At 48.4% G+C, this 23,201-nt stretch overlaps 1 protein-coding gene across 1 annotated transcript in view; it reads left to right on the top strand.

Annotated features, from left to right (window-relative positions):
* Positions 1-23,201, top strand: part of EPHB1 (EPH receptor B1) — a 348,433-nt gene that overhangs the window by 285,993 nt on the left and 39,239 nt on the right. The window contains exons 10-11 of the mRNA XM_040965142.1: positions 8,694-8,816; positions 17,631-17,878. Coding sequence (XP_040821076.1) covers positions 8,694-8,816; positions 17,631-17,878 — 371 coding nt within the window. The remainder of the gene's footprint in view (positions 1-8,693; positions 8,817-17,630; positions 17,879-23,201) is intronic.

The following is a 23,201-nucleotide window of genomic DNA, read 5'->3' as shown; positions in this document are numbered from 1 at the left end:
ATCTGGGGAGGTGCGGTGGCTCCCTCATAGGTGGCAAGTTGGACCAAGTACCCAATCTGGCTTCAGTACCCGCTCATAGCTCGGAGGCTCCCAGGGCCTGGTCCGGAGAAGGAGCTCCAGGACAGATCCTGTTGGCCCTGCTTGCTGGTGTGCTGATCCTCTCTCTGGGCCCCATTGCAGAAGGCAGAGAAGTAGGAAAGGCACCGAGTATGTGTGTAACTATAGCTAGCCCATCCACCTGTGCGTACCTCTGCTGATGTGGACAGCAGCTCAGAGCTGGACTCCCCCTAGGGAGTGACAGAAGGCTTGCTGCAGCCCCCAGCTTCATCCACCTGTGTCTGGGAGCTCCCCCTGCTCTCCTCTACATAGGCCAGAGAGTCTGGCAGCCCCTCCTCCTCCTACAGCCTCCTTTCAAGCTGCTGATAATGTCAAAGGAGATAGAGGTAAGATGTTTGCCACCAGAATACCTCCTCCAGCCAACAGGGATGTGGCAGGGTTGGTTAATCTGAGAACAGGATGGGGACCCCGGTGTTGTCCAGAGATCTGGGCTACTGGGAATTGCATGGGGACCCCAGTGTGTTCTTCCTCATAGCCTGGAGCAGTCCTCCAATTGGAATTTTGGTTTGAGTGGAAAGAGCTTAGAGTGAAGCAGGCTGGGGTGCTGGGATCTTGGATGGAAAACTTAGAACACATGTGGAAGCATGGCAGGTGGGGCTGTGGACGTCTCCAGCCCAGCAAGAGGAAGACAGAGTGCTCTCATGGTATCTTGTAGCCAGTTTTCAGCAGTGCTTCCTGGCACAACATTGTGTGCATGGAATAATCCGAATGGGCAAGGGTACGCTTAAGGATCTGGCCTTAGAAAAGTTGTAGTTGATTCCACTTCCAGTTGATTCTCCTGCTGGCAGCTCAGGTCAATACATGGTTTGCAGTGGTTGCCATCTCTCTGGTTGCTGGGCTGGGTGGGATGTGTAGGTGGGGGGAGAGTAGAAGATGAGGAGCTCTTGAAGGACCCTGGTTTGCAGAAAGCAGCCCTGACTAAATCCACCTCTGTGTGTAGGCAGTTGTGGGCAAAAATCATGCAACTGTTGTTACATTTTGACCACAGCACAAGCAAATGGGCTACATGTCTAAAGGCTTTGGTTGGCACACGCGCCCAGTTTTCACCTAGGGTAAAGGGCAGAGATCCATCCCTGCCAAACACTCAATAAGACCATGAAGCAGATGGGTTGTGAGTATTAAAGTTCGGGCAGAGTGATCATTGGCAACCCACACAGGTTCATTGAGAAAAAATTATGGCGACCTCATCTCATTTACCAGGGTTATACATTTAGTGACTTCAAGAGGAATTGTAGATATAGCGAATTTTGATTTTGGCAAAAGTATTTTATGGTCTCCCCTGGGAAGATGTTGTGAAGTGGGTGCAGAGCCTCTCTTCACATCATAGAGGGAGTGAGTTAGTGACTGTCGGCTGGGAAGGCAGTCCCAGCATTATTCTCCCTCTTGTCCCATTCAGCATCTTGCTTGCTTGTTTTTTAAATTCATGATTTAGATGTAGCGTAGGGATGCTTAGCTAGTGTGTAGTTGGAGAGCATAACTAACACTGTAAATGACAGAGCCCAGACTCAAAACCATCAGCATCTTTGAATGCTAATTTGAAATCTGCAAGACAAAATGTTAGCAGGATAAATCTGGAATCCAGTGTTTAGTTGAAAACAAAAATTAAGCCATACCAATAGAAGAAGGCTCCACTTACTACTGATTTGTGCAAGAGAATAGTAAGTATTTAGTGGACCGCCCATTTATGATCAGCATACAAAGCTGATAGGAATTCAATCGCTGTTGTTGATGAAGAATAATATGATTAATAATCCATAGTTTTGAGCACTTATGGCATTAAATGCTTTGCATATATTAACTAATTTAATCCTCCCAACATCCCCAGAGGGAGATTTTGCATTTGAAGAAACAAGATCTCAGGACTAGTAACCTGATCAGTCTTAGAATCAATGATTTGCAGAAGGGTTAAACCCCGTCTCTGCAGGTCTGTGGCTCTGGTCACAGTTCAGTTCAGAAGAGGTGAGATTCGACACTCTGCATCCCTGCACTGGTGTCATCTGTGCTGGGGACTCCAATTCCAGAAGGATGATGTCTGCAAAGGCCCTGCCCAGGGGCAGACCAGCTGGCCTGTAGAGGAGTGTTGGGGCCTGGTCTGGGCAGGGATCTGAGGTGTCATTGAGCCTAAGATCCTGATGGTGAAGGAAAGAGGATCATGATGAGCTTCATGAGGTCCATTGGATGAAAAGTCAAAGCCCATTAGTTGGAGCTACCTGCTTCGTGGGGTCACTGTTCTCCAGGACAGTCCTGGAAGAGGCTGGGTAGCCACCAGTCAAGGGAGTGGACGTGACAATTCCTACTCTGAGGGGGAGATTCTGTGGAAGCACATCCTGAAACACATGTAGCCCAAAGACCCTCACCCAGCTTTGTGGTTCTAGGTGGTGGGTGGGTGTCACAACCCTAAGGTGGTCACCGTGCTTGCCTGGGTGCAGATGGGATGTGCAACCAGAAGGTGACTGATGGTCGCAGTTCTGTCTGCCTCTTCTGGAGGGTTTTAGAGGGATATTAGCTGAGACTGCATTGATGTGCACCTGCAGAGAGAGCAGGAAAGGCTCTTCGTTGCCAAAGGTGGGTTTATGGTGGGTGCTCGTGAAATGTCAAATACAGTTAATGAGCTGCATCCAGTCTGCTACTGGTTCTAAACCAGACCTTAGAAATGCAATCTGTCTTTTAGCCACCAGATCCCCCGCTGCTGCCCTAGTGTCCTGGCAGGACATCAGCAGAAAGTCTCGCATGCCCCAGTCATGGAGGTCCACAAAGCAGGGAGATGTTAACACTTTCTCCAGCAGCAGCCTCCTGACCTTGGGACATACACGTGTAGCACTGTAGCTTTAGTGGCAAATCCTGACAATATGGCAGAAGACCCAAGCAGAAGGTGGTGGGAGTGCACTGCTCCATTCAGTCCTGTGCTGACCCAGAGCCTCCCCCTTGGGTTCTTCCTCAAGCCCGGAAGAAGACACCTGTTACTCTAGTCTTGGCTTTCACACAAAGCTGGGTCAACCTTCACAGACAGTTTTGCTCCAAGAAAGTGCTCCATCTTCAACTGCTTCCAGCAAAGCTTCCACTTCTACTCCTGTACCTCCCAGACTCACAACTCCACATCCAGTCTTCCAGCTATCTCCGGGCACGTAGCTCCGAGACACCTGCTTCTTCCATTTGTCTTGCACGTTGAAAACCAGAGCCAACTGCCCTGACCAGGATTTTTCTTTCGGGAAGTTCATTACCTAGAGGAACACCAGCACAAGATTCTGGAAGTCATTGCATTGATTAGGATATGTCTCATTCTGCCTGCTCCCCGCCCCGCCCCCCAGCTCCTTATCTGGAAGTGCTCACCCAGCGCTATCAGTTCTTCCTTTGAAATTTCTCTTGCCACTTCAGCTGTTCTCATTGCAGTAGGCTAGGTGAAAGCTCTTGTTATCTTCCACCTTAATTACTGTCACAGCCTCAAAGCCTCTTTCCCAACCTGGAGCCCCTTCCCCAGCCAGCAAAATGAGCTCCCCATGCCCTGCTCTGAGTTCCACCCTCCCCTGATGCTGAAACAGTTTTCAGCTCTGTGGGTCGATGGCAGCCTTTCTTTAGTAATCAAGACCACATCAGCATTGTTCCATCCCAAACACCCCCTTCCCACCACAGTACAGCTGGTCTTCCTCTCCCCACTCATTCACTCACACAGTGCCAGGACAACACACACTTATCCATTCAAGCTCATCCCAAGCCCTGGTGTTTTTGAAATCCTGACCTTGAATTCTGTAGTATTCATACTGTCTGCTTTCTCTAGTCTTCAGAATATCTGCAATCCATGTCAGGTGTTGGCACCTAGTTTAAGGCTATCCAGTGTTGGTCTCTTGTTCTCTTATCTCAGAGGTCTGGCAACCCATAAGAGCTTTGTCTTTCATGGTTCCCCAAATTAGCAATGAGAAACAGGTGTGTGGAGGCTGAGGATCGGCTGAATTCGCTTGCAGGGGCTATAGGTCCTCTTGTGCATCCATGTCTGCTCCAAATGTAGGTGGGTTGCAGAAATGACGAACCTTGCATCCAGAATGAAGATTGTCACTTTCGCATGCTGCTGGCCAAACCTGCTAGGGCGCCAAGATGTTACCAACTAAAAGCAACCCACTGGGATAGCTCTTTGAGAACATCCTATAGGATTCTAGGAGTTCTCCACCTGCCAAAAGCCATCAGGCTCTTGCTGGCTGACCCCTGAAGTTTCATTGTGTTTGTGACATTGACTCTGGACTTGCTGGGAGCACTAGAGTCATGCATGGGAGCACTCAGTCTTCTTCGTGTAGCTTTTACCCCACAAACTTCACCTGCTGTTCACACCTGTCCCTTCTGCAGCACCCTCTGCTCTTCCCTAAGCCCATGGCACTTGCAAATGGTCCTGTTGGCTTTTCCCATCCCCATGCCTCCCGGGTCTGCAGCATCCGTACAACTTGGCCCCATTGCTTTCCTTCTGAGTGCCTCCTGGTACTGCTGTGGACCATCTGACGATGGCCACAAGTTTCCTCTGCTTCAAGAACTGTCCCATCCCATGCAGCAGGGCCCCGCCCCCACCCCACATCCTTAAAGCCATGATTCATGTTTTGGATTTTCCAGATCTCCTGAGCTGGTGGTCTCCAGGGTATGACCCTAACTGCAGCATAAGTAGGGTTTTGAGGTTAAAGAATAAATATGCCTGCAGATGAGATTTTTAAATATAAAATTAGCAACTGAAAAGATTTTAAAATTGAAAATTGGTTTTTGTTTTGTTCCTCTGAAGGCATCAACAGTCAGAACCCTTGATCTATGAGTATCAGCTTTGTGCCAAAGATATGTAACCTGCCATGAAAATAATTGGAAATTGTAAAATATGATAAATATATTGTCAGCATTCATATTAATAATAATAATAATGTGAAGTGTTGTACAGATTATTATGAAACGCCATGCATTATAGGGATATGTTACATCTGATATTATTATTACCACCACTAATATTTCCCCAACATGCACACTCTGACAGCATCTTCCGAGCCCCGTCTCCGAATGTTTGGCTGCGCCTGAGTCTGCAGCCAGCTCGAATCCCTTGCTCGCTGGCTGGTGATTCATTGCACTAAATACCATTTTCCTGATAATTAAAAACTGCTCACTGGCAAGTGGGAGCAGGAACAGGCGGAAGCAGGATTTATGCAGAAACACAAAATGAGCCAAAAGACAAATGACCTGTTCTGCCTAGCTACAGGCATTTTTTCCCCTCATCGACTTCTGCGAGCTATGTGGTGGGAGAGGGCACGGGGAGCTGTGTCGTTGCAAGATGAAGTGGATGGTGGGAGCCATTGCCCACATCTGTGCTCTTCTGGTCAGGGACGCAGAATCCTGCCCCCAGATGGGGCAGGTGAGCCTGGGCTGTCTGCTCAGGCCATACTATCAGAAAAGCACCGAGCTAGGGCCATTTCTTGGGTTGCTATTTCATGTTCTTAGTTTCATTTCCCCAAACTGTCAGTGCTTTCCTCAATTACAGGAGAAATAAATACAGTCATTGTGCATTCTAAATAGTCTTTGCATCATCAAGTAGCCCCCTGCTAGACCTCAGGTAGCCACCTTGACCTCTACTGAAAGACCTCTGTGATAGCCAAAGCTCCTGGCCCCCAAGGGGCAGCTGTGAATTTGTGCATGTGCACACACACACCCTTCTCCCCAAAGTGTGGGCTTCTTGCACAGAGGTGCACTTCACTGCGGCTTACTAGCCAGAAGGAGACGGAACTCTCTGGAGGGGAATGCTGTCCCTTGTGTGTGGAAATAGCTGCTTCTCCCAGCTGATTTCAACTGCTCTTTGTAAATCGCATTAACTCAGAATCCCTTCCCATTTGTCCCCATGTATGTCTTTCCTTGCAGACCATTCATTACAACACATTCTGGATTGTTTAATTAGTTTTCATGGAAGAATCCTGTAGAATAGCTTAGCACATATCGCTTCAAAGCCCTTGATCTGAAATAGCAACGTAGTTATTTTTAAAGCAACTAATCTAGCCCTAAGCGGCTTATGTCCCCCACTGCCACCTCACCTTGCTTCCTCTTCCAACATCCCCAGACACTTCCTTGAAAAATTGACTGATGCTAGACCTGAGTCCGCTTGCTAGCGAGGCCTCCTTGTGCATCAGGCACTGTGCTGGGAGAGTCCGTTGTGATGGCTGCTATTCTCTCCCCGTTCATCAGAGAAAACACCTTTCTAAGAGTTGGTATGAACTTATCAGATTGTGTAGGGCTTGTAGAAACTTTTAGGGTTCTAACCTCCCCCATGGGCCCTGGCATCTGGCCCCTGACCCTTCTCCTTTGGCCATGTGGAACTCTGGAGATGTCACAGTTTGTTGGCAATGTCCTGCTGGCCCTCTTGTATTCTCATTACACTTATCACCTGTTGTTCTATCTCCCTTTACCACTGTACAGTGGCTAACATCTGCCTGCTGGCAGCATTTGTTTTTTTGCCCGAATGATTTATCCAGTCTTGGTGCCAGTGGGGTCTCCCAGCACCAACACCCACTTAGGCAGCAGGTCAAGCAGCCCCCAACCAATGTTGATGGCAATGAGTAGGGAAATACCTTGTCTCTCCTGACCCTAGAACGAGCAGACTCAGGCTTGTGGTCCCCTGCCCTAGCTCCCAGAACTGCTTTGGTGCGACTAAACCTGTGTCAGGGAGCACTGATGCACCAGTTTGAGCACATGGCTCCCAGACGCTGCCTTCTTTGCCCTGTCTTAACTCCTGCTTCACACAGTACTTCTTGGTTTTGCCTCCAAGTAAGCCACCTGCTGTCAAAATTAAGCCTCAGGGGAGACCCAGAATAACACCAGAGTGGCCAGGAGGTGCTGCTCCTGGTTCTGTGCCAGTTCTTGCTCTCTACGACAAATGAGAAGGGCCAGTTCTTGGTCTCTATCCTCTCTTTGCCCATTGCTAGTGAACTAGAGGTATCTCTTGGACATGCTAATGTGTACACACCACGCTCCCACACCCCTGGGCATTAAAACATGCTCTGTCATGGTGAGGAACTATCTACTTGCTTTGTGCAAAGTTTGCATCATCCAAGTTTCCAGGGAGCATTCTAGAATGTTCTTAGCCACACTGCAAACAGGAGGGCAGGGCTGGCCGTTATCTAGCTGCTGGAGCAGGACGCCAGGTTGCCTTGGAATCTTCAAGATAGTTGCCTATTTCTAGTTTTAGTTCTCTGCTGTATCTTCTTCCTGCTTTTGGACTAGGGTCTAACACGTCTGAGATTTACTTGAGTTGGCGACCAGGGCAGTGCTGATCTAGGGAACTATAGACCTGTCGGAAGGTTTTGCAGGTGAGAATAGTCAAATTAGAGCATGGGTGGAGGTCTGGGGGCAGTGAGAAGGAGCAACAGTGGCTGGGGTGGTGATGTGGTCAAGCCCGGGCTCAGCCTGCCTGCTTTGCACATAGGCCTGGCAACCCAGCTGTGTTCTGCTGTGACTCTCATGGGAGACAGAACAATGGTAGCTATTGGAGGGAGGCCTCCTACGCTTCCAAGGATGTGACCCCAGACTATGTTGCCTGGCTTTGGAAACCCCTGCCTCTGCTACACTTTACCTAATGACACATCAAACATGTTGACAAATTACACCGTGAGTGAAGCCATTTGTTTCTTGGGTTCCATTTACTTGTATGTCCCCTCTTCTCCATTCCTTGAATGTATTTTTTCTGCAATGACAATTCTCTATTTTGTCCCCATGCACACCTATCTGTCTTACCACTGTGTATGTCAGTGACAAGCTCTATATGCCTTTATGTATTTCTCGTTCACCATTTTATTCGTTTTTCATACTTCAGTGTGTCTGAAGGCATGGGGGTTGAAAAACCATTTTTCTTTCATTTCATCTCATTTTTTTCTATGTAGACTTTGCTTTTTTTCTAATAGAATTTTCTAAACCTCCCTCTTCACATTTTGTCCTCCAGTATTCCGTCTTGGCACTAACCTTTTGAGGATTTTTTCCTAACAGCAATTTCCTTCTTTCCTTCCTTCCTTCCTTCCTTCCTTCCTTCCTTCCTTCCTTCCTTCCTTCCTTCCTTCCTTCCCTCCCTCCCTCCTTCCCTCCCTCCATTCCTTCCTCGTTCCTTTCTTTCCCCCTCCTTCTTCATCCCTTTTACAACCTCGGACCACAGCTGTCAGTTATAACCTTAACTGTGGCCTCCACTCAGGAAACTTGTCAAGTTGATAAATATTGATATCTACCCTACCATTTTCCCACCACTTTTCTGCTAATGCGTTTGCTTGGCATCAATCAGCATCTCTGCCTTCTGTGAGCACCCGGTGTGGGAACTGGTCCCGATCTGTCACTTAGAAGTAATCTGTTCCACATTTCATCAGGAGCTCAAATAGGGAAGAGAAGATGGAGGAGAAGTAGAGGGCAGAAAACCAGGCAGGAGAGGTCCGGAGGGAGGGAGACGAGGTGGCTGAGTCAGGCAAGGATCGCCCAGGAAGGATGCAGCCCCAGGTGCGCCGTGCTCCTCTACGCTGGGGCCCGCAGCAGAGTTCAACTAACACCCTGTCCTCTTTGGGATGTTAACCCTGCTTATCTCCTCCAACAAGGCTCGCCAGGCATGAAGATCTACATTGACCCCTTCACTTATGAGGACCCCAACGAGGCTGTCCGGGAGTTTGCCAAGGAGATTGATGTGTCTTTTGTGAAAATCGAAGAGGTCATCGGAGCAGGTATGGCTCTCCCTCCCCTTCATTTCTGTCCTCTTGGCATCTACATGTCTTCTTGCTGTTGTTCCCTTCCAGCCTAAGAAACCATCCCTTGGGAAAGACAGCCTCCACTTTCTCTTTCCTCAGGAGATGAGCCTGGACCATATGTCCTGCGTGTCTAGGCCAGAGGGAGACCTTTCCTGGGAATCTTTGGGGGACCTTAGTCATGGTGTTTACCTAGTATTGCAGAATGATCAGGTGTCGCTTGAGAAGCTTCATCAACTGCTCTGCCAATGGGCCCCACAATGCAGGGAGGAGAGAGATGTAGAGTGCATGGTCAGAAAGAATTTGCAGGAAACAAGAGTTTCAGAAGGTGGATCTGCATGCTACTCCCTGGCCACAATGTCTTCATGGCTTTGGGCCAAGACTGCTTGCCAAGCTTTGAGTTCCCCTGTTCCTTTGGGCACGTGTTTGGAGACAAACCTTGCATTTGGAAGAGAAACACAGCCCAGAGCAGAACTGTCTGGAATGCAGGAAACCGCGTCTAAGGACTGAACCAGAATTTTCATCTCCAGTGGGTCAGAAGTTGACTTAGTGACGGACCCAACCTTATTGTGAAATAAAACCTCATGTCAAAACTTCAAATGTCACTGCTTTATAAATGATCTGTTTACTGTCTCTTATGACTCTTCTAAAAGATGTGTCGAGTGTGTATCCCCTTCCTTCCTTTTATGTCCTTCTGCAATGTTCTGTGTCTTTTCTTCTCTAATCCGTCTTAGTCACTGTTCAGGCTCTCTTCGCTGATTCACTGTAGCAGTCTTCTCTTGAGCTCTTGGAGCTGAATTGCTTTATTCATATCAATATTTGGAGAGCCACAGAGCTTCCACTCCTGATAATATTTAGCTCAGTAAACCATGTTTAGTCAAAATGTCGCAGACGGCCACTTCATATATTACTTTTAGAGGGAATGTCACCATGCTTCCGTTCACTGCCTCTCTTAATGCACCCAAGGGTCAAAAAGCCATCTGGATTTGGAAGTCATATGTGAAAGCCTGCCCCACTAGGCAGCCATGTTCATGCTCTGGCTTCCCTCTTGAAGAACTCTGTGCTCAGACACTCTCAAGCATCCCAATGACGGTAGGTGCTGGGCTCTTCCCTGCCAGGACACCCTGACCTCCTCCAGCCAACCCCTCATTAGCTCCAGCCAGTTGACCAGAACTGGATCCCATGAGTCTGTACCTCCTTCCCAAGGATGTTCATTAACTGTGCTGTTGAACCACGACTTTCCCTTCGGTACTGATCGCTTTTGTTCCCTCCTTAGATGCTGACCTAGTTAAGGCTCATGCCTTGGAAAGCTGGGTACCAGATAAATTGTGTGTGACTCTCAGGAGCTCACATTTCTCCCCTGAACTTGAGCGAGTGCTCTGTGATGGTGGCTGGGTCGGGGAGTAGAGGGCAGTCTTTCAGCCTTGCACTCTGTTTGCCCGTGTTATTAATTGCTGTTATGGCTTGCGGTAATGGCGCTAGTGATTTTAATGTTGTTATTTATGTCGTGTCTCAGAGTGATGTGTTGTGGGCTGCATTTCGCCCGGGGAGCACACAGCAGCCCCTCCTGCCTCTGTCGCGAGGGAGGAGTGAGCTGCTCACTTTATGGCCCTGTCAGAGTTACAGGTTGGAGTGAGCTCACCAACTGCTAGATGCCCATAAAGGGACAATGGATGGTCCCACTCAGCGCCCACCTTCCGTTTGTGGACAGTGCTTGCTGTCATGCTTTTGCATTCAACTCAGAGAAGCTTCTGTTCTCTCCGTGACTCCCACTGGTGTGAGGTTGATGCATGGCGCAGTTTACAGGGTGTCCAGCCCCGTGACTAAAGATCCTTAGGATTTGGTCAGCTTCCAGAGCTAAACCCTGGGAGATCCCTTTAGACAACCTCAGGCAACTTTAACCTGAGACTCTCCTGCCCGGAACCATTCTGTCTCCACTTCCTTTCTCCTCTGTCGTCACTCTCACCTCTCAACTGACTCCACTTTGTGCTAGAAGAGCTGGTGTGAAGGTCACATTCAAAAATGGGTGTATGGGGTGGGATTTATAGCTAGAAATGTTTCTCTTACCCACCTTAGACACTTGGAGCAGGGGGCAAAGGCTGGGCTGCCATGTGGAAACACCCTAAGAAGGATCCCAATTCAACTTTCCTTCCTCCCTTCCTCCTGGCCTTCCTTTGCACCTCCTCCCCACCTCCCCCTCTTCCCCGCTGAGCACTTCTGCCTGTTGGATATGGAGTTCCAGAGTAAACAGCTCACTCCTTCAGAGGCCTGGTAGTCTGTCCTACAACAGGCAAGCCAGTAGCAGTCTGCTGTTTTATATCATCCACACACAGCCCAGGCACACAGAGTGGACTAGTTCAGAGGATGAATCAGCGGAGAGTCATGTTGGAAAGTGGGGAGAGGAGATGCCTTTGGGCCTCAATCTTCAGGGATGGAAATGAGGAGAAAAGTGGAGATTTTATGGCAATGCATAGGACAGTGATGGAAAAGGAAAATTCAATGGTTTCCGGAGGACATGCAGGCGTGTCGTTGTCCCTCTAATAAAAAGAGCTCGGGAAGAGACCAGGTCTTCCTCCTCACATACGTGGTGGTTGTCAGGCAAGTTCAACCTCGTATGCCAACTTCAGGAGCTGGCTAATGGGCATCTGAGGAACTCTGTTGCAGCGGAGTGGAGATGGCTGTGATCAATTAGTGATGTCTGCCCTCCAGGCTGAGTCATGAGGTGGTGGAATCCATGCCATGCTTCCAGTTCTACTGGTTTAGCCATAACCTACTTACTTATCTTGCACAGGCTAGGGCTGGAAATCATACCTTAAAACCTACTTTAAATTTATTCTTTAAAAGTTTCATTTCTCATGTAAGCTTGAATTAGTAACTAGAAGCTCTGCCTTCCTTTTTATCCCCTCAAGGCAGTTTGTGACTTCAAAATGCTGCTAAGAAAAAAAAAGTGCAATTGTGTGTGTAGCTTCGCACTGCACATAGCCAACAGCTACCGCTTGAAATACCTGCTAGCAGGTTGGCTGTTTCATTTCCAAAAATTGAAAATTCTTTCCTTCTGATTTTATATATAATAGCTGAGGCATTTAATGCTGCTGAACCACTTTTTCTCTCTTCCTCATTTTGTCAAGGAATATAGGAAAGAGGTATTGGCAAGGAGCTGAAACTTGTAGGTAATAATGTCAGCAGCTGTCTGCGGGGGAAAGCTCTAGAATGGGCTCGGCTACCCTCAGCAGACTGTCTTGATGTCACACCTGAGCCCCAGCACACACAGCTGGAGCCCTGTGCAGCCAGATCCCACGGCCCCCACATCCTGAGCTTTGAGTCCAGGATGTTCAGGTTGGGCTGGAGAATCTGTGTTTGCTGGCAAGTGCCTAGGTGAGGCTGAGGGCATATCCATGGTTAAGTGTCATGGGCCACTAGACGGACCTGAAGTTGGGGGCTGGATCCTAATCAAGAAAGTGGTTCCTTGGCCATAGAAGAGGGTCAAGGGTCCAGGATCAGCTGCAAAGATGCACTGGAGTCCAGCCAGGCCACAGTGACGCCATGCCTGCTGCTGGAAAGAGTCAGCAGGTAAAAAGCCAGCCCCAGCCATCTTCTGAATGCATCCTTTCCTGTAAACCCTGATTTGAAATACTAAGGCGAGTTTCTGATCTATGAAAGCTACTTGTTAGGTATCAGAATGTTCCTCTAAGACAATGGAATAAGCATGACCATGATGTAGGCTCCTATCAGACAAAAATCTTTGGAATGCAGATCATGGCAAATCAAAGCACCACAGACATCAAGCCCTGGCCCTGCTTGCAGGAAAATGATCTAAAAGCAAAGGGTCTTGAAGATTGTGTTTGCATTGAAAGTCCAAGATGGCAGGGAAGAAGCAGTTTCTCCAACTGTGAGTGGCTCGGGGTCTTGGTTTGGTGTGTCGTTTGTCACAGTGATATGCCTACCTCCCTCAAGCCTGGGGAGTTGCTTAGGGGACCAGAGACCCCCAGACCTGAGCATCTTGGGTGTCTCTGGGGCGTTGTGTCCAGTGCCTGGCAGGAAGACTTCTCTGTTAGTCCAGGCAGACACTGGACTAACATCCTGGGTCACTCCCTGCAAATCTCACAAGGCTGAACTGCTTTTCTCTCTGCTCTCCCCAGTACCACACCCCCGACACACAACTCTGAGCCTTGCCACGTCCGCTCCCCATCCCTTCTGTTGGAGATTGCCACCCATGTGAATCTTAGACAGTGTGCCATGTACAGCATGCTTCCTTGCAGTTTGCAGTCCTGAAAGAAGGCATGGCAGTGTGTCATTTCTTTTGATTGTACAGCGAAGAGGAAGCAGAGCTCCATGGAGTGAAGGGCCCTGCCAAGGTCGGCTGACTCAGGTGTGGTTCCCAGGTGGACTTGGCACCTGCTCCTGGACTCAGTGCCCTCCTACTCACACTCGGGGTCACTTAATTACAGGGCCAAACACAGCCTCCAAGTGCGAAGTCGGGATTAAGTGACTGCCTGTGTGGTTGGTACTTTGAAAATCTCCTGGCTTGGAGAATATGAAGTCATTTCTTTCCCAGACGGGAAAGGAGCTATTTTTACAGAATCGCCATTCTTGAAGGCACCGCCGAGCAGCATCCTGGGAGCATCAGAAACACCGAAGTCATTGACTGCAAAGCCTTCCTCACTGTCCACTGGGAAAGCAAACTGTATTGTTCAATATTTTTAAAAGTTTATTTGTTTATATTGAAGGAGAGAGAGAGAGAGATTGACTGATTCTGCTTGTCTACTTCCCAGATGGCCACAAAGATCAGGGATAGGTTAGGCTGAAGCCAGGAGCTTCATCCAGCTTCCCTATATGGGGTCAGGGGACTCAAACACTTGGGCTATTTTCCATTACTTCCCCAAGCTGAAGTATTAGATCAGTTAGCCACAGAAATGAAACAGTGAGATTACATTTGTCAATTAGGAAAATAATTCGGTCAACATCATTCTGTGTAGAGGCAGCTGTGCACATCCATACATTTATTGGTGTCTTTCTTCCTTCTTTTCCAAGGGCTCTTCACCCATGAAGCCTACCATGTGTGTCGACCCAGACACAATTTCGGCTTCCCAAATGCTGCAGAGATGAGTCCCTGGGGCTCTGGGCTCTTGGCAATCCACTCATCTGTTTGAAATATACTTGGCTTGGCTCCTGATTTTCAGTCTACTCCATCTTGACTGTGCCTCCAAGTCAACTGGGCCCCCAGGCCTGGCTTCATAGGCCTGTGACGTGCACAAAGGCCCAGGGTTCAGAGGGGCCCCTGCTTAGCTGGATGCTCTGCTGGCACAGTCTTGAAGTTCTCCATGATTTTCTAACCAGGGCTTTTGCATTTTCATTTTGCAAATTCTGAAGCTGATCTTGAGGGCAGCTCTGAAATATGTCAACACCTGAGTCCTCCTCAGATCAGTTCATCAGAATCTCGGGAGGTGGACATGGGATCTGAACTCTGGGCAGCTTCCTGGGCAATTGCAGGGGCAGCCAACTTAGAGAAGCACTGGTGTGAAACAGTGCTTAACTTCCCTGTGCGTGTCTGTGTGGGCACTGGGGAACACCAGATTCACCTGGAGCTGTTTGCTCACTCCACACACTATTGTGTCAGAATTGACAAATATCCTGAATCTTAAGCATTATGATTGCTGTTGACTTCTGGGCAAGAACCTTAAATGAATAACATCTGTGAAGCAGTTCCATTTATTTATTTATCTCTCTTTTTTCTTTCTTTCTCTCTCTCTTTCTTTCTTTCTAAGATTTATTTTTATTGGAAAGTCAGATTTACAGAGAGAAGGAGAGAAGAAGAGAAAGATCTTCCATCAGCTGGTTCACTTCCCAAATGGCCACAACAACCAGAGCTGAGCTGAGCTGAAGCCAGGAGCAGGAGCTTTTTCCAGGACTCCCATGTGAAAGCAAAAGCTGAAAGGCTTGAGCCATCCTCTGCTGCTTTGTCAGGCCGTAAGCAGAGAGCTGGATCATAGGTGGAGTAGCCAGGACTCAAACTGGCGCCCATATGGGATGCCAGTGCTTGCAGGCAGATGATTAGCTAATTGAGCCACTGTGCTAGCCCCCAGCAGTTCCATTTGCTGTGCTCTCACCACACTGAATTGCCATGGCAGTCACTACATGGGAGCTGTTAGGTGCTGAACAGTTTGGGGGAACGGTGCCTGAATGGAGACTTCCCATCCACCAGCTGCATTCCCCGTGGCACTGCCAACTGAGCCATGGTGACCTTGTGGCAGTGTGATGGGCAAAATGATGGACATGCACAACAAGCCTGCCTGTCGCTCACAGTCATGTGGCATGGGTCTTGTTTGCCGAGTGCCTCAGTTTCCTGTCAGATTGGCATGGTAGTATCCAGGTCAAAGGGGCGAGTGGGCTGTATTGCGTGAAGTGCTTAGCATAGTAGCTGGCACACGGTAGGGAGCCCGTGAGTAGTATTTGTGTAGCATCTCCTCCAAGAAGGAAAATACGCATACCCTTTCCTCAATGCTCAATTATGTCTATTTCAAGAAAAAAGAAACAGTTGAAGTCATTGTTGTGACAATGAGGAAGAAACTTTGTGCTGTACTTGCTAATGTGATACTAGTTGCATAACACTAATTAGTGCATTTACCAACTACGCACTCTGCATAGTTATTGAATATCTATTAGAGCAAAGAAGCATAGGCATGAATTACATACATGTGCACCGGTATATAGAAATACAGATTTATGTCCACATATGTGAGTGTAACACATAAGTTTCAGGCTCTTATCTCCCAGTACTTTTCTTTAAATCTTGCTCATTTTAGCTACCAGTTTAATGCTTATTATAACAGTTCAAACAAAAAGTTACTAAATTAAGTATACTAATCTCTACTTCTCCCCTCACACTCCCATCCTTCTAGTGTCACCATTTTTAAAAATAATTTGAGGTTAAAAATAAATTTGATAAGATTTTCCATCATTTTTTCTTTTGCATGCGTGCATAGGCACACACACACACCATATGGGCACATACTGCATATCCTATCTTATCACTTGCTTCTCTTCGCTCAACAACGTAATGTGGACTTTTCTTGAAGTCAGTCCATACCCTCTGATATTAGTTTGCAATAGCTCATGGTGTTTTGCAAGGTGAACATGCTGTTTTTCAGCCATTCCCCGGTTAGGGTGATGCAATGTTTGTAGATGATACTGTTTCAGTAATCGTTGGTGAACACACACATTTACATACTAGTCCTTCCACTTCCTTTGGATATGCTGCTGCTCGACGCTGGCAGCTGCTCACCCAAGAGTGGGCGGGGCCAGGTGACGAGTGTGATGTGCTGTTCGATTGCTATGCCTGTCACGTCCCAGGCACCGCAGTAGAGGCGTAAGCTGCAAATGTAGAAGAGACTGTCTGACCCCAGTCGGTTCATCAGAATAGCGTGCGATCAATGTCACCGTCAATATTACAAGGGACACCTATCTTCATGTTAGGTCCAGGCTGAAATATTCCTCCTGGTGCTTAAAGCAACCACTTCTCCAGCCCCATGTGCCATCAGGTTCAGTGCTCTGGAGTAGTTATGTGTCAAATCCTTTTCATGCAGCTTCTTCTAATCTCCTTTTGTGCAGGAAAACAAAAGGAGCTCCCAGGAAGCCGCAGGGGCCATGTTAGCTTGTCTTTCTAATGCGGCCAGTAATTTATCTGATTGCGCACAGTTGGCACCGTCATTTTATTTCAGAAGCTAAAAGAGAAAAAAAGAAAGTTTCCCCAGCAGAAACCCACGTTTCTCTTGTCAGGCCTTTGATACGCATAGCAGCGATGCACTTACCAGCAGATACTTAACTTCCTCACGTGAGAAACGTTGGAAGTTACAAAACCAAACTGAATCGTAAAATCACGTTAAACAGAATTCAGCACTTTCCCTTTTTTAGGCACCTGTGAAACAATGTCACCAGAATTGTTTTTACTGTTGGTGATTTTGCTGTGGAAAAGTTTCAGTGCTGTGGCAGCGTGCAGGTGCTGCTTGGAGAACTGCCTTGCCTGCCCGTGGCCAGCAGTGTGGTTAGCAGTGAGCTCCCACTGTGGTGCTTCGGGGGCTGCCTCAGTTTCTCCAAAGAGGCTCCCAGCCAGGGACAGGTCAGGACCCACCCAGTTGTTTCTGGATCAGTAGCTCTTTGCTTTGGAACTTGTTGCTGGATTGGCTGAGACTTTACAGGATGATCTGCTGGATAATCTAGGGCCCTTCAGGTGCGGCCCAGTCCTCTTTCCTCTTTGACCTTCCGAAAATGATCTTCTTCCTTTCCCAGATCCTCAGTGCCTGCTTTCCACAGGACTTGGCAGACCCCACTGCTTTCAGAGCAGTGTGGGGGCACCAGCAGCATACATCTCCTACTGCGCCCAGATGCTCAAATACACCCTCATCCCATGGACGCTCTGGAGCCAGCATCAGCTACAAATGAGTTAGGACTCTGCTAAGCGAGGCTGACCATTTCGATTACTCAGCTGGGACACAAATGAAAAACTAAACAGGGGGAAAACAAACCCATAAGTTTGTAAATTTGGAAATTGCACTCTAGTTATCCAAGTTATTTCCAAGAGCCTAGGTAAGGAATGTATTTTGGTATTTCTTTTGTGTTTGCCACGAACTGATTAGCGCCAAGACATTCTAGTTGCAATGAAAGAACAGTATTTGAATTTCTGCCACCTTAAACACGATTCCACTCTGAGCGCCATTGTTCTTGACAAGATGCCTCCCCTTGTGGTTCCGTAGGCTGCAAGGGAAGAGAATAATCATTGCGTTCTTGCTGTTGCAGGAGAATTTGGAGAGGTGTACAAGGGGCGCTTGAAACTGCCAGGCAAGAGGGAAATCTACGTGGCTATCAAAACGCTGAAGGCTGGGTACTCAGAGAAGCAACGCCGGGACTTCCTGAGCGAGGCCAGCATCATGGGCCAGTTTGACCATCCCAACATCATTCGCCTGGAGGGCGTGGTCACCAAGAGTCGGCCTGTCATGATCATCACAGAGTTCATGGAGAATGGAGCTCTGGACTCCTTCCTCAGGGTGAGAGCAGCTCAGGGGGCATGTGTGATGTTAGAATGCACGCTGGCTGGCTGGGGAGAAAGGTCCCACGAGGATAACCCACGTGGTGGACTCGCCTGATCCAGTATGGGCTGGCATGAGAGACACAAGCAGGGTGAGCTGAGGCTTGCTGCTGAGAGAACAAAGAGCTGTGTGTCCTCAGGAGCAGGGCATGCAGCAGGCACTGGTGAATGAGGGCTGGACAAATCAAACGAGTGGGATGTGGGGAGAGGGCCTTTGGCACTTGGGTGAGTCACAGCGGCAGCTCCGTAGCCCCGTGTGACTCACACAGATGCCGTCTCTACCTCTCACCAGCAGTGCCACACACACACATCCCCTCCACACGCACACATCTTGCTGGCTATCTTCATTTGCAGCTCTGAGAGAAGCAGGTTGCTATTTTCTGATACCTGCACCACCTGTCTTACCAGGAGGTACTTCTGGGCAGGGAAAGGGAACACTGAGTCACAGCCATCCATCCTCACCCATCTTTCTGGAGCTGATTAAAGCTTGTGATTCGTCGCCCAACCTGCAGCAGAGAGAAAAGCCTCTCCCGCCCTATTGGCTGGGAGGCATATGCAAAGATCAAGACCAAAGCATGCCCTACTTTTGTTTCTGAAGGGTGTCCATGAGCCACATAGAAAAAGAATGAGTGAGAATGGCCAAAGTGTTGCTGTCCAGGGGTGGAACCTAGCTTGGAGGTAGCATCTTACTCAAACCAGGAGGAAACATACAAAAGTAGGTGGAGTCTTGCAAGCAAGGACTTGAGTGTTCTTCAGCTGGAAGCGGGCTGTACGCCTCAGCAGAAGCACCCAGCAACCGCAGTGGCTGCTGAGCAAAGGGCATCCCTACAATGGATGACTGAATTGTCCATGGGTGACAACTCTGGCCAGGCCCTGGGCTGGACACTGGGCCTACAGCGATGAAAGAGGCATTGCTCCAATGCTGAGTCACAAATCCCTCCAAACATCAGTGACCCAGCACAACAACCATAGTTTATTTTGTTCATGAATTGGAAAATACAGCAGGCTTTAATGGGGAATCTGTGTTCTACATGGTGTCAGCTGGAGCTGATTAAGGAGTGCAACTGGAATGGCCCAAAGCTTTGTCCACATGTGTGTCTGGTGGCTGCCACTATGTGTCCCTCGGGCCTCTTGGACGTTTTTAAGTTGGGTCCTAAGAACAAACATTCCAAGAGGAGACAGTGGGAGTTACAACACCTTGGGGACCTCGTCTTTGAGGTCAGTGTTGTCATCACAGAGACAGCCCCACTTAGACTCAAGGAGACAAAAACAGTTCCACATGCGAATGGGACAGCAGCAACCCCATGCCTCCTTGTTTGCAAGAGACCAGAGCATCGCTTCTCACTTGTGTGTGGTAGAGATGACAACAGGCACAGGTGCGGTCCCGGCTCTTGAAGACTTGAGTGACCAAAGACTTCTAGTGATCCGCTGCCTCTGTTAGGCTTCCACGAGTGGAGTACAGACGTTCCACAACCGAAAAGGACTTAGCTCTTTTGGGGGACGCCTGGACAGGTATCAAAGCGAAGGGAGAAGTTATCTGATGCTGAAGAATGAGGAATTTGCCAAACACGTGGGAACACAAACAGCCCAGCCCTGCACTGTGTTGAAGCCACGGGAAGCATGGCCTGCTTGGTTGTCTGTGAACAGCTGGGAGCTGGCTGGAGCACCCGAGAGCAGAGCGTAGGTGCTGCAGTGTGGGAAGGGAGATGGAAGCAGCACTTCATGGCCCTGAAGCTTCCTTCACAGAGCAGCTCACACTGGTGGCCTTGCTGAGTCACTTGGCCATAGCATGTTCACTCTGTGGATAGGACAACTAAGAGGGGCCTATATGCTTTGCCTAGTAGAGCTTCCTCGAGGGTAAAAGGAGGAAAATGCCTTATCCCTTGAAATCCTAGAACCTTACATAGTAAGCATCTACTGTGTGTTGGTTGAATGAAATACAGGAAGAATTGTTTCTGAAGCATGCTATTAGTGAGTAGCAGGAGAGAGCCGGTCATCCTGGGTGGCCCTGATGTCTCAGTGGCTGTTCACGACACCTTGCGCTCCTGGAAGCATTCATCTGGGATCAGAGATCTCATGGAAGCATTTGAATAAACATGAAAAAAGGAAGTATTAGAAAAAAAATACCTGTTGCACCCATCCTGAAGATTTTCAGGAGTTGTATCTCTACCACAAGTCTCTTGGTTGTCTTTTACCAAAAAGTCACCACATGTTTGGGGCGCTGGGAGCAAACTCCCTTCCTGATATGTTCAAGCGAATCAGAAGATTAATTTCTACTTCTCAAAAACCTACAAACGTGAAAACCCCCCGTGCCAGTGTTCCTCCTATGCACTTGTTCCCATTCGGTGCCCAGGACACAGAGGTGTGCTGGCCAGCCATGTGTTCCGTGCTCACAAGGCTCTGCTTGCAGCAGCAGGATACCTAGGAGCAAGAGAGGAGCATGGGAAAGTGAGAAAGGCTTGGCAAGAGACTGGAGTGCTGAGAGTGGCCGGTGCCAGGAGGAGAGAGGGAGAAATGAAGCATTTCTGACTCCTCACACAGCATGGAGGCAGGTAATCTATAAATCTAATTTCAGCCTTCCTACCAAACCCTGGAGCAGAGCAACATTAATTGATGTATCTGCTGCTTGATAAAATTGAAAAAATAGGTCATCAGTTCAGTTCTGCAGGGTCCATCTGCTGGGAAAGAGGATAATTTTAGGATCACTCTTCAGAGAAGAAAGGAAAGGGGTTACTCCTCAATTTGTGCAACTGTTTCCTCTGTTCCAACTCTTTCGTTCTCGATGGACGGAGCAGCTGTGCAGAGCGGCCATGGCGCCAGCCTGGGTCAGAGCATCGGGGAGCCCATCAGCACGTCAGACGCAGCTGCTCGCTAGCCACTTATGTTCTCATACGTCAGGAGTCAGAGACCCGACAGCCTGGAGGGATTGGAAACACAGCTATTCCTGGATCATGCATTGAGCAAGTGGTTTGTGGAGATCCATATTTCTGCAAATGACAGCCATGCATGATGTGGCATGCAAACCCATAATTAAATACTTCCTTTCAGCGCTTATACCCAAGGGATGCAATCTGGTGGCTTCTCTTTTATCATCAGAATAACTCCGGAAGCCCGGATCCATGCCCCGCATGTCTTCACGGAGCAGCTCAACAGACTCCCTAGCACTTCTCACCTAAGGCTTGGCCCCATGGCTCTGCCACAGTGTTTGCAGATGGCCGTATCTGTGAGATTCTTGGAAGAAGTCACTGAGTCATGTCAAACTGGGACATGTCTCATCCAGGCAACTCGTGCATAAGGTGGAGCATAGGGGCAGCAACCCGGATGTCAGATTAAAAGTCCTGAGTGGAGATTCTGCACAAGCTTGTGCTGTGAGGCTGTGACTCCATTTCCCAATCCATAAACTACAGGCATTAAGCTGGGTGCACTTTGAAGCTCTCTCTCAAGTTAAAAATCTCTGAATCATTGCCTTCAAATAAATCAAATGAGAATTTCATTTCCAGAAATGGCATCGTCAATTAGAGTGGAAAGACCAAGTCCTTCCTGCCTAGTCTAAGGACCAGCAATAACTTCAATGCCTTGACCCCCACCCCTCAAAAAAGGAAGAGAGTTGAAATCGCTGCACCCGGGTCTGTGTTTCCTCTCTGGACTTTTACCATATGCTTGACATGGAGCCAGGTTTTTCCCCAGAGTCACTAAGAAATCTCAGGGAAGTCTTTTGTTGTTGCTGTTGCTCTTAACTTGCTTATTTTGTATGCTGATTTTCATATCTGGATTTTCGTCTTGTGGAGTTGTACCAGAACTGAGCAGTTCTTACTCAGTTGAATATATCCATTTTTTAGGAAACTATTTATTTCACTTACTTGGAAGACACACTACTCACACACATGCACACACACACACACACACACACACACACACACACACACAGATCTCCCACCTGCTGGTTCATTCTCCTGAATACCCACAACAGCCAGGACTGGGGCAGGCCAAAATCAGGGAGCCGAAACATCCCAGTCTTCCATGTGATGTAAGTTGTCATCTGCTTCCCAGGGAGCTGGGATCAGGAGCAGCATGGGTGTGCGCATCCAGATCGGTGTCTTCACTGCTGTGCCACATGCCTACCCATTTCCATCTTCAGGTTTCAACAAGGTGATGAATTCAACAGACATGACTTTGCCTGTGTTGGGCATGTGGCTCCCCTGCAGATCCTGAAGAAAGTGCATTGTCCATTGCAGAATCAGCATGTTCCCATGGAGAAGGCACTTGGGCAAGAGTTCACCATTCATGGCTCTTCTCCCAGCAAAGCTGTACACAGCCCCCTACGGCACACAGCACTGGAGCCAGGACAGTGGAGACAGAATTTGCTATTCTGGTCTTGAATTCCACATCATAGCTCAAAACCACACAGGGTGAACGCTAATCATATGAACTTTCTGGACTCCCTTTTATCTTGTCTGCAAAAATACTGTACTGTTTCCTATCTTGCCTACTGCGTCAGGTCCGTTTTAAGGACCTTCTCCAGAGTTATAGCTTGCCTTTCAAAACTCAAGCAATGAGGTGGGAAACCCCGAGGTTTGTTCATTAACTTCAGACCTGCATCATTAAGTCTCAATCATCTCCTACTGTTGGGTGACTGAGTGAAGAAGAGTACAGTTGTGTACTTGCTACCTGCTCAGCTCCCAAAGCACCGTGAGCTGGGCAATGATCCTAAAATACCTCTCTCCATACCCAGGAAGCCAGGAGAAGGGCAGAATTCCAGCCTCAGGTATGCTCAGTATCTCTCCATATCCCGCTCTGGCACAGAGGAGAGCCCAGTTGGGAGACATTCTGGCTGGCTGGTGAGAGCTGGAATCGTTATTGCCATCTTAGTATCCACAGGACACCGAGATAAGCTCCTTCACATGTGGAATCTCATCAAACCTCGCTGTAGCCCTCGGAAGAATGGGCATGATGTTCTCATTTTCCAGATAGAGAGGTTACATATGGTGCTCAAGTAGAGCCTGAATCCAGACTGGGTCTGAGGGGTTCCAAAGCCTGGATCTTTCATCATGTGTTGACCTCTGCTGACCACGGAAATGATAAAGGTGACTTTTTTAAAGTTTGAAGCAGATCATGTGACAAAGCAGCCCTAGGAAGGCATTGTCGTCTCAAAGCAGATACATACATGCAAGGGACAGTGTTGTGGTGCCACAGGTAAGGTAACTGCCTGTGATACTATTACCCCAGATGGGCACTGGTTTATGTCCCAGTTGTTCCACTTCTGATCCAGCTCTCTGATAATG

Source organism: Ochotona curzoniae, unplaced genomic scaffold (genome assembly GCF_017591425.1).
Source record: "Ochotona curzoniae isolate NIBS_2020 unplaced genomic scaffold, NIBS_Ocur_1.0 contig_1302, whole genome shotgun sequence".
Taxonomy (NCBI): domain Eukaryota; kingdom Metazoa; phylum Chordata; class Mammalia; order Lagomorpha; family Ochotonidae; genus Ochotona; species Ochotona curzoniae.
The sequence above is the reverse complement of the archived record's forward strand: the minus strand, read 5'-3'. Positions and strand labels throughout refer to the sequence as shown.